At 47.6% G+C, this 11,645-nt stretch overlaps 1 protein-coding gene across 1 annotated transcript; it reads right to left on the bottom strand.

Annotated features, from left to right (window-relative positions):
* Nucleotides 1-1,726, bottom strand: NUPR2 (nuclear protein 2, transcriptional regulator). Its single transcript, XM_017867301.1, has 2 exons — nucleotides 1,314-1,726; nucleotides 1-214 (listed from the first exon to the last, which is right to left on the bottom strand). The coding sequence occupies exon 1, from the start codon at nucleotides 1,611-1,613 to the stop codon at nucleotides 1,320-1,322; it is 294 nt and encodes a 97-aa protein (XP_017722790.1). The 5' UTR covers nucleotides 1,614-1,726; the 3' UTR covers nucleotides 1-214; nucleotides 1,314-1,319.
* Nucleotides 1,727-11,645: the final 9,919 nt, after the last annotated feature.

Below are 11,645 nucleotides of genomic sequence, written 5' to 3'. Positions count from 1 at the left end.
TGCCATTCTTGCTGCTCTCTTTTAATTAATAAACCCTCAAAAGGCTAATCCACTTGGACACTACTTAATTAACAATCAAGTAAGGAAAAGATATGGAAGCAGTAAACTTAAGTGACAGGGAAAAGTTCTGTTGACCAAACATGGATTCTCTCCTCCTCAGAAACAAGTTACAGTTGGAGTTACAGAAAATACTTTGAACAGGTCCTTCGGTATCCTGTAGGAAATCAGACAAAAACACAGGTCAGTTACTTTGTTTTTCTCTTTTTGACACAGGGTATCACTTTGTCTCCCAGACTGGAGTGAAGTGGGGGATCATGGCTCACTGCAGCTTCAACCACCTGGATTCAAGCAATCCTGCCGCCTCAGCCATGCAAGTAGGGGACTACAAGCTCGCGACACCACGCCCAGCTAATTTTTTTGTATTTTTGTAGCAACGTGGTTTCACCATGTTGACCAGGCCAGTCTGGAGCCAAAGCGATCCGCCCGCCTGGGCCTCCCAAAGTGCTGGTATTACAGGCCTGAGCCACTGGGCCCAGCCCAATTACTTTCTTCAGTCTGAGCATGAGCACCGGAAGAACAGCTCTTTCTTGCATATTTTTTTTTTAGAGACAGGGTCTCCCTGTCACCCAGGCTGGAGAGCAGTGGCGCAATCTTGGCTCACTGAAACCTCAACCTCCCGGGCTCGATCGCACATATATATATATATATATATATATACACATATATATATATATGTATATATATATGTATATATATATATGTATATATATATGTATATATATGTATTTTTGACGGAGTCTCTCTCTGTCGCCTGGCTGGAGTGCAGTGGCACGATCTCGGCTAACTGCAACCTCCACCTCCTGGGTTCAAGCGATTCCCCTGCCTCAGCCTCCCAAGTCGCTGGGACTACAGGCGGGCGCCACAATTGCCGGCTTTTTAAATACATATTTTAGTAGAGATGGGGTTTCATCATGTTGGCCAGGATGGTCTTGATCCCCTAACCTCGTGATCCGCCCGCCTCGGCCTCCCAAAGTGTTGGGATTACAGGCGTGAGCCACCGCACCCAGCTATCAATCGCTTATATTTTTAAAAAGATGTTGTCTTCGTTTCCTAGCCCCTTCTACCCACCTCCGAAGTTCCAAAGGCTTTAATGCTATTGCAACGGCCGTCAGAGGCCAAGCTGGCGGGTGCAGTTCCCTAATGCAGCTCCCTCAGAGGCAGCCGATTCTGCCTAGGGCGAGCAGCGTCGCACGATGGGGGGACGCTACCAGGGTCCCCGGGCCCTGGTTGGGGGAGGTGTTGGGCGCCCTTACCCAGGCTCAGGTGGGGCGAGTGCGCAGCCAGGTCTGCAGCTGGCGCTGGCGGCGCTTGCGCTGGGCATTGAGGAGCTTCTGCAGGACCTTGCGCTCGTGCCCGCCAGGTGCAGGCCGATTGGTGCGCAGCGCCTGCTCGCGCCGAGTGCGGCCCTTGCTGCGCCCGGCCCCTGAGGCAGGGAAGTCGCGCAGGTAGTAGTAGTCCAGGCAGTCATAAAGCTCCTCCTCATTGCTTATGGGTGGTGGCTGCCGGGCCAGAGCCTGCAGACGTGGAAGGGCCCGCTCTGCGGCCGCTGCCATCCTGCCCAGCGCCTGTGGCCACCCGTGGCCACCCGCCCGTGTCTGGGCGCTCCTGGAAGATCCAGCAGCCCCGCCTCGAGTTCCGAAGGGCTCCGCTTGTGAAGCGGGGGGTGCCTTCGGCGGCGTCATAGAGGCGGACCTTCGAGGACGTCACAGTGGCGGTGCAGTGCCTAGAGCAGGGCTGTCTTTTCCTTGGAGTGGAGCCTGGTAATCCGGACATCCCCGCCAGGTCCTGTAGGTTGCTGGAGAAGGGTAGTTGACAAACTCCAACTCAGCACAGGGTTTATGTTGGTCAAAAATAGGAAACTATGTTTATGCGCGGCAGAGGCGGGAGGATCCCTTCAGGCCAGGCGATCAAGAGCAGCCTGGGCAACACGGTGCGACCCCATCTCTGAAGTCCCACCTCAGCCCCCCAGCTACTTGAACCCTAAGGTTCAAGGCTTCAGTGAGCTATGATCCCACCACAGCACTGCAGTCTGCGAGACTGAGGTAAATTCTGTCTAAAAAAAAAAAAAGAAAACTATCCAAGTGTGCAACAGGGAGGGACTGCTTAAAGAAAACATGAGGCTGGCTGGGCCCTGTAATCCAAGCATTTTGGGAGGCCGAGGCGGGAGGATGGATGGCTTGGGCTCAGGAGTTCGAGACCAGCCTGGGCAACAGGATGAAACCCCGTCCCTACAAAAGATACAAAAATTAGCCGGAAGTGGTGCACGCCTGGCCTAATTTTTGTATTTTTTTGTAGAGACAGGGGTCTCGCTATGTTGCCCAGGCCGGTTTCGAACTCCTGGGTTCAAGCGATCTTCTCACCTTGGCCTTTAGAGTTGTTGGGATTATAGCAGTGAGCCACCACACCCTTCCTGGGTTAGGCTATTTAGTAACATAAGAAAGTGTGGTGGCTCACGCCTGTAATCCCGGTACTTTGGGAGGCCAAGGCCAGTGGATCACCTGAGGTCAGCAGTTCAAGACCATCCTGGCCCATGTGGGGAAACCTGGTCTCTACAAAAAAATGCAAAAATTAGCTGTGTGTGGTGGCACATGCCTGTAATCCCAGCTACTCAGGAAGCTGAGACGGGAGAATTGCTTGAGCCCAGGAGGTGGAGGTTGCAGTGAGCCGAGGTTGCACCACTGCATCCCAGCCTGGGCGACAGAGGGGGACTCCAGAGTTTGAGACCAGCCTGGGCAATGTAGTGAAACCTTGTCTCTGCAAAACAGACAAAAAAAGCCAGGTGTACCTGCGTCCACCTGTGGCCCCAGCTACTTAGGAGGCTGAGGCAGGAGGATCACTTGAGGCCAGGAACTCAAGGCTGCAGTGAGCTATGATCATCCCACTGCTCTCCATCCCCAGCAATAGAATGAGACCATGTCTCTAGATAGCTAGCTAGATAACTGATACGTAGTTTTCTGTTGGAAATTTTTTTCCTAGATTCGAACATGTTTTTCTATTCAACACATCAGCATTTTACAGTGTTATTAGTTGTTAATATGATTCTGTTTTTCTGAAATACAGTATCCTTCACAAGCAGTTTTGTCTTTCAAAGTACATAGATAGGTCCTCAAGTGAATTTGTCTGATGTTGGTGACCTTGGTACCATTTTCTCCAATTGACTGGAATAGTCAGTCAATAATTTCAGGTCACCGTTGGCCTTAAAGAAGAGCCCAAAGGCAGTAAGCAAGGGTGTTGGTGTCCAGTCACCTTCTAGAAGCATTTTTACTTTCCCTTAATGTTTCCCTTGATGAACATAGAAGTACTGTATGTAGAATTGACCCAATGCTGCCGTGGCAACTTTGTATATTAGGCCAAATTTACATTTCTTGCTTTTATGAGAGGCACCCTGGTAGGCTAGTGGAGTTACACACGCAGTCTGATCTCAGCTGCACTGTCCAGAGATGCAACATGGTCCAATCAAATAACATTCTCTGATCCTGTTTCTTTAGCTGTTAAATAAGAATAATAATTATATCCATCTAAAAGGACAGCTTAGTGTATCTGAGTGGTCTTTTATTTTCTATGAAACTGTCTTTAACATAGTAATTGTTTTAATTGCAATACCACATTTGTGTTTTGTTTTTGAGATGGAGTCTATTTTTTTTTTTTTTTTGAGATGGAGTCTTGCTGTTGTCGCCCAGGCTGGAGTGCAGTGGCACGATCTTGGCTCACTGCAATGCCCGCCTCTTAGGTTCAAGTGATTCTCCTGCCTCAGCCTCCCGAGAAGCTGGGATTATAGGCGCCCACCACCACACCTGGATAATTTTTTTTTTTTTTTTTTAGTAGAGATGGAGTTTCATCATGTTGCCCATGATGGTCTCAAACTTCTGACCTTAAGTGATCCACACGCCCTGACCTCCCAAAGTGCTAGGATTATAGTTGTGAGGCACTGAGCCCAGCCTCTTTTTACATACAAATTTCTTGGTTGGGCATGGTGGCTCACGCCTGTAATCCCAGCACTTTGGGAGGCCAAGGTGGGAGGATCACCTGAGGTCAGGAAGCATTTATTATGTATTTATATGCCCGATATTATGTGAAGCACTTTTACTATCTTCTTTACCACTTTACTATCTTATCAAATCTTCAGGATAGATTTTATCAAATCTTCAGGATAGATCTTCAGTTCTTGTGACTACAAGAGGATACTAAGGCTCTGACAGGAGAAGACATGTGGCCAGCCTGTGTCCCCAGAGCCTATGATCTTACCATTAGGTTACAGTGCTTCTAGGGAGCACATGTTGTGAGGTTTTTGGCATAAGCTATTAAAACGTAGGAGAAACACTAAGAAAACCTTAAGTACATAACTAAAAATATTATGGAAATATGGACATGTTATCGAGTTCATCAGCAAATTTACTCTAATTCTAGATTTTCATTGAGGGATATGTTATACTACTCATGATGAAGAAAAAAATGTTCAAGTATATTAATATAAATACCATCAATATGGTTTATCATGTTTAAATGTTCATTTAAAGCAATTCAGTTAAAATTCTGCATCTCATACAATATTATAGCTTGCTAGATTGCAAAGTAAATAGTCATCCAAATAAAACACCAAAGCACATGATGTTTTCACTGGTTTTGCTATTTTAGGTGAGCATTTGATGTATACCAACAGATAATAACATATTGCTAATTTCTTTCATCGTCATATAAAGGTGGGTTCAGGATGGAATAGCATAAGGGCAAAGAAGAATTTGAAATCTAACATCAGTTCAGTGATGCATCAAGATAAAAGTAGAGGCCAGGCATGGTGGCTCATACCTGTAATCCCAGCACTTTGGGAGGCCAAGGCGGGTGTATCATGAGGTCAGGAGTTCGAGACCAGCCTGGCCAACATAGTGAAACCCTGTCTCTACTAAAAACTACCAAAAAAATTAGCTGGGCATGGTGGCGGGCACCAGTAATCCCAGCTACTCAGGAGGCTGAGGCAGGAGAATGTGTTGATCCCGGGAGGCAGAAGTTGCAGTGAGCCGAGATCACACCATTGCACTGCAGCCTAGGCAACAGTGCGAGACTCTGTCTCAAAAAAAAAAAAAGGATAAAAGTAGAGACAATAGGGGCATCTTGGTGAATACCAAATTTAACAAAGCAGATTAAGAGAAACAGTATAAAAAATTCTATTATATCCCTAAGATCCAGGGTTTTGCAATAAATATGTAAGTAAATCCCCAATATCCATGCTGGAAGTCTAAAAGAAACGATAATGATAATTAAAGAAATACAGCTTTTCCTTAGCTTTGCACTAATCTAGAAACAAAGAATGTTTCTAATATTTAGACAGACACTACAAAGCACCTTACAAGAAGAGACGTGTAAGGATGGCATGATTCACCAGCAGCCCTGGTTTTGTCCATGGTACCCCCATAACGAACAGTAACTCCACTGTGTAAATGCTCATGAACACAGGATTACAGGACTTTTCTAGTTTAGACATACCATATTTTCTTTCAGACAATTCTTCAACTTGTTTACGAAGATCAGCGATATGATTATTCCATTTCTCTGAAAACTGAGCAAAAGTTGATTCTCAATAATACGTCCCTATGTCAGAGCAGCACTAACATATAATGACTTATTTCCTATATTTTACATCCTAACAATCCATATCATTTTACTGCTTTTGAAAACTTTTTTCCCTTTTTGGTGGTTCTTAGAATTAGTTTAATGGGAGACTGACTGTAAGAGAAGTTTTAAAGTTTAGTATCTCTTTTTAGCCTTTTAATTTCTGAAAAGCAGAAGGGCAGAGAAGATGAATCAAACTAAACACGGCAACAGGGAGGCCACAATGAGGAGGTCTCCAGGGGTCTGTTAGCAAACTTCCTAAAACACGTCTCAGCTGTGTGGAAATAAGACTTTACAGTGGTCGGGTGTGGTGGTGCAGGCCTGTAATCCTAGCACTTTGGGAGCAGAGGTGGGCAGATTGCTTTGGGCTCAGGGCAACAGAGCAGAAACCCCCCTCCTCCAACCCCACCCCCGCCCCCATCTCTACCAAAAATACAACATTGAGCCGGGCGTGGTGGCAGGTGCCTGTAGTCCCAGCTACTCAGGAGGCTGAGGCAGGAGAATCACTTGAACCCAGGAGGCGAACATTGCAGTGAGCCGAGACTGCACCCCACTGCCAGCCTGGGTGACAGAGTAAGACTCCGTCTCAAAAAAGAAAGAAAGGGAAAAAAAAATTTTAAGAGTGACCCAGACCTTAAAAATACAAGTTTAAGAGGGACCCTGGCTGAGTGTGGTGGCTCATGCCTGGGACTATGGGAGGCCAAGGCAGGTGGATCACGAGGTCAAAATATCTAGACCATCCTGGTCAACATGGTGAATCCCCATCTCTACTAAAAATTTATACAAAAAATTAGCCAGGTGTGGTGGCACACACCTGTAGTCCCAGCTACTCAGGAGGCTGAGGCAGGAGAATGGCGTGAACCCTGGAGGCGGAGGTTACAATGAGCCAAGATCGCACCACCACACTCCAGCCTGGCGACAGAGTGAGACTCCATCTCAAAGAAAAAAAGAGGGACCCCAAAGCAAGAGCAAAAAATCCCAACCCCAACACTTTTTCTCCCAATCCCAATCACTGAAACACCAGGAGGGTGTAATAGTTTTGAAGCCTAGCTATAGTAGGCTGATAGTGACCCCCCAAAATGTCCATATCCCAATCCCAGGAATCGGTGAACATGACCTTATATGGCAAAAGGAGCTTTGCAGATATAACGAAGTTAAGAATCTTTGGCCGGGAGGATTATCCCAGCTTGTCCCTGCAGGGTTGATGTACTCACCAGGATCCTTATAAGAGAAAAGCAGGTGATGGAGAGGGTGGGAGGTGTAGTGATGGAAGCAGGAAACACGAGGCATTCAAAAAGGGCAGCAAAAGCTGAGGAGTGAAGGCCGCCCCCAGGGCCAGGAAATGGATTCTCCCGGAGAGCCTTGTAAGGCACCAAACCTGCTCCCACCTTGACTCAGTGGGACTGACTAGAATTCTGACCTTCAGAACTCTGAGGGAATACATCTGTGTTGTTTTAAGCAACACAGTGTGTGGTAATTTGTTGCAGCAGCAACTATGAAACTAGTATTGTAGTGAAGCCTCAAAACCCACCTGAAGGGGCGGGGAGCGGTGGCTCATGCCTGTAATCCCAGCACTTTCTGAGGCCAAGGTGGGCAGATGACTTGAGGTCAGGAGTTTGAGACCAGCCCGGCCAACATGGTGAAACCCCACCTCTACAAAGAATACAAAAATTAGCCTGGCATGGTGGCACATGCCTGTAATCTCAGCTGCTCAGGAGGCTGAGACATGGGAATTGCTTGAACCCAGGGGGGTGAAGGTTGCAGTGAGCCGAGATTGCACCACTGCACTCCAGCCTGGGTGACAGAGCGAGAATCTGTCTAAAAAAAAAAAAGCAAAAAACAACCCATCGGAAGGAGGTTTCCAGTTCTGTCAGCTGTCTTCCACCCAACCCCTAGAAGCACACGTTCCTTTGCTGTGGGCCATGGACAGGCAGAAAGAAGCATCTCTTCATGGCAGAGGCCTACCCAGGAGAAACCCAAGGGAAGGCACTGCTGGGCCGGCCCCTCTGCCAAGGCCATTTTCTTTACACAGTTTCACTCTGTCTCTCAGACTGGAGTGCAGTGGCAAGATTTCAGCTCACTTCAACCTCTGCCTCCCCAGTTCAAGCGATTCTCTTGCCTCAGCCTCCCGTGTAGCTGGGATTACAGGAGTGTAGCATGCCTAGAGGAGAAGGGGTTTTGTGATGTCGCCCAGTCTAGACTCGAACTCCTCGCCTCAAGTGAGCCACCTGTCCAGCCTCCCAAACTGCTGGGATTACAGGACTGAGCCACTGCACCCAGCACTCGCCGAGGCCTTTGATGGCAGGCTTTTTCCGGGGGATCAGTCCTGGTCTGGTCTGGCTCTGCCCACTCTCCCTCTCACCTAGTTGGAATCCCTAGCTCCTTTTCAGTAGAGGAGAGTGTGTACCCCAACCCCAGCTTGGTATGGGCCAGATCCGCATTTCACTCACGGAACCTAGCTGCTTCCCAGGCCCTGGAGAAAAAAATGGTCTCCGTGTGGGTATGATACAGGACGGGCCTGTCCCCAGGGCCCTGTGAGAGGGAAGCCCAATGTCCCACCAGGCTGGCAGGGCTGGGGAAAGGAAAGTGTTATGGTAGCCCCGAGACTATAAAGAGGCAGCAGAGGGAGCAGGACAGCGCTCCCATGGAACTCATGCCACTACCTGAGTGAGGGGAGGGAAGAGTGCACCCCAGTGACGTCAGGGGGCAGAGAGGCGCGGTTCCAGGGTAGCTTTCCCCCTCACTTCCTCCCATGTTACTCTGATCCCCTCCAGGTGAGCCTGCTCACTTTGGGCCCAGGGTTGCCACTGGGGCCTGTATCAGAACACAGACCCCTATAGCCATGGCCCCAGGAGTGGGGCAGAGCAGGGAGCAGTTCTGGACAGAGGAGAGGCAGGGGCAGGAGATAGTGGGCCTCCAACTCCAGGAGGGGTCCCTTCCCATGGGTTCTGCTTTCCGGCCTCTCCTCCCTTTACTCCTGGGTTGATCAACTGGGGAAGAACTGAGGCAAGGTTTCTCACCCTCAGGTCCAGGGGTACAATTACTGTGCCCTTAGGAAGGTGTGAGACCCCTGAAACACTGTAAGGTTTTGTTTTGAGAGCGTGCACATGCATTTCTGGGAAAACGGTCCACAGCTCTTACTCTCAGCAGGCTCCACACTCAAAAAAGTTTAGAACTCTTGCTACAGAGCTGTGGGAGCACCTAGGTGAGGGGCCTGCCAAGGGCACTCTGGGGACTATCTGGGCACTCCTGAGCCCACTGTCCCCTAGGCAGGCTGTGCTGCTTGGTATTTGCAGAGCTGAGGGAGTGGGGCATGTGGGGACTGTGAAATCACCCTGTGAGATGGGTGAAGCGGCTATGGGGCTGAAGGGGAATTATAGACCAAATCCCAGATGCCGGCTCTCAAACCAACACTGAGCCCTCAGTGCCCACAGGGAGATAGAATCAGCACACTTTCCATATGGGGAAACAGGCTCAGAGAAGTGCAAGAGCCTCACCCAATGCCCCAGACCAGGGCTCCAGGCCCGGAGTGTTTTGTTTGGTTGGTTGGTTTTTGTTTTTTTGAGACAGAGTCTCACTCTGTCGCCCAGGCTGGAGTGCAGTGATGTGATCTCGGCTCACTGCAAGCTTTGCCTCCCTGATTCAAGCGATTCTTCTGCCTCAGCCTCCTGAATAGCTGGGATCAGAGGCGGCTGACACCACACCCAGCTAATTTTTGTATGTTTACTGGAGACAGGGTTTCCTATGTTGGTCAGGCTGGTTTCAAACTCCTGACCTCAGGTGATCTGCCCGCCTTGGCTTCCCAAAGTGCTGGGATTACAGGCGTGAGCCACTGCGCCCGGCAGGCCAAGAGTGTTTTTTGTCACTGTGTCCAGAGGGCAGCAGCTGCTCTGATGTACCCACCTGAGCCTGGCAACATTTTCCAACTTTGGAAGCCCAGGAGCACGGCCCGTGTCCACAGACGCACCTGGCATGAGGTGCGCCCAGAGGGACAGAGGCAGATGAGTTTTGCCTCCTCCGCTGGATTATGAGAGCCTTGAAGGAGACAAGGATCTGCTTGGGAAAACCCTTGAGACTTAATGATCTATCGCATAAGGCTGGCAGTGAACAATGAGCAACCTGGGTCAGTTTCCCTCGGGATAGATCCGCAGTGCCTGGATGGAACCTGGCTCAGACAGAGTTCAGTTCTCCAGGTCACTGAGGCATGGAGAGGTCACAGCTACCAAGTGCAGGAGTCTGGATTCTAAGCCAACAGCATGACTGCAAAGTCCCTGCCCTAGCTCCTGGACCACCCACCTCTTGGGAGTCATCCTTGCAGGCTCATCAGATGCCCAGGCCAGCAACACAGCTGGCCAGGGCCAGGGAAACTTGGGGAGCCTCTGAGAACCCCCAGGTATTCCAACCTATTCTTGGTACCCTTGCCCCTCATTACCCTTCTTCCTGCTTCAACCTTACCCCCTACACAGAGCCTGGGCCACTTAACTTGGCATCAAACAGATGCCTCAATGAATCAGAGTCTGATCTTGAACAACAAGAAACAAAAAAACAAAAAACGAAAAAAACCACTTCACAGATATACGGTTGCAAGTTAGAATGCTAAAGAACATAAACGTATAACAACTTAATGTACATATAAATTCAACAGATATCCAATCATTTGTGACTGTGACACAGTAAAATATTAAAATACCATTTTCAAAATGTATACAAGCTTAATGATTTATTCAAAATAGAAATCATCAACATAATTTTGCCACTAATATCTCATTCAGTCCCTTCACAGGACACATGACTCACTGGGAGTTAAGAGATTAGCAGCTGGCAGGCAGTGACACACAGCAAAAACAAAAACCAAGAGGTGAAATAGTTCTGAAATAAAGAAGGTTTTAAAGCTAAGAGAAATTATTGAATTACTAAGTCATTAGCACTAATTTTGAGCCAACTAACTAATTACTATGAGATGAAACAATGTCCTATGCTTTGGTAAATACAAACTATATTTAAACAATGTCTGTAATGGGACTTAAAAATGCTCCTGGCTTTACAAAGATGAGATTACAATGTAGTAATACATTTTAAAGCGTTTCCCCCTGCAGAGCATGTTGTAACTTTCATCAGTCACATTGAGAGTCCAGAAGATGAAGGAAAAGGTCGTGGATTTTGCTGAGAACTTACCAGAGTTGAACTCCCTCACTTTCCGTTGCCCAGCATTGGCAGGTTCCAAGACTGGTGGCTGTGGTGGCTCGTTGGTCTTTGGTCTCTTAGAAGGTGGGGAATAATCATCTTGAAAAAGAAAATGGTCATTACTAAAGGAACCATCTTAGAGTTATAGCCACCTCCGGGTCAATTCCCAGCATTCAAAAGTTGAGCAGGGCTTTAAAGCTATTTTGAGTATTAATAATTATTTCTGTATTATGAACTTCAGCATACTTTTTTCTAGTTACATTTGAAATGTTATTCTTTTGGGATGTGCGCAAGTGAATACTGCTTTTTCCTCTGTCTTGCTTCATTACTTTTTAGTTTGCTTCGTTTGAATCATTATAAATCTCCCTTTCTCCTCAAATAACTTTCAAGTTGATGCCAATAACTATATTCTATTTTAAGCCTTTTGAGAAAAAACTTTAAACAAAGACAGTCAGTCACCTAAAGTTATACAAATGTAGAAGAAAGAGGATAAAATAAAGCTTAGATTAGAAAAAATATTTAAGCTTATACAAAATTCAAGCATACATAAAGGAAGCTGGATGACTGTATATACAAATACTTTTAACAAGTGCAAAATATATAGGTTTAAAGAAATAGGGCTGCCCAGGCATGGTGGCTCACGCCTGTAATTCCAACACTCAGGAAGGCCAAGGCAGGCGGACCACTTGAGGTCAGAAATTTGAGCCAGCCTGGCCAACATGGTAAAACCCCATCTCTACCAAAAGTACAAAAATTAGGCTGGGTGCGGTGGCTCGTGCCTGCAATCCCAGCAC

Source organism: Rhinopithecus bieti, unplaced genomic scaffold (genome assembly GCF_001698545.2).
Source record: "Rhinopithecus bieti isolate Rb0 unplaced genomic scaffold, ASM169854v2 scaffold_3947, whole genome shotgun sequence".
Lineage (NCBI taxonomy): Eukaryota > Metazoa > Chordata > Mammalia > Primates > Cercopithecidae > Rhinopithecus > Rhinopithecus bieti.
This window is presented reverse-complemented; position numbering and strand designations above follow the sequence as displayed.

Bases quoted from the DNA above. Each gene is read 5' to 3' on its own strand.
- NUPR2 (XM_017867301.1), bottom strand. From the start codon at position 1,613: ATGGCAGCGGCCGCAGAGCGGGCCCTTCCACGTCTGCAGGCTCTGGCC.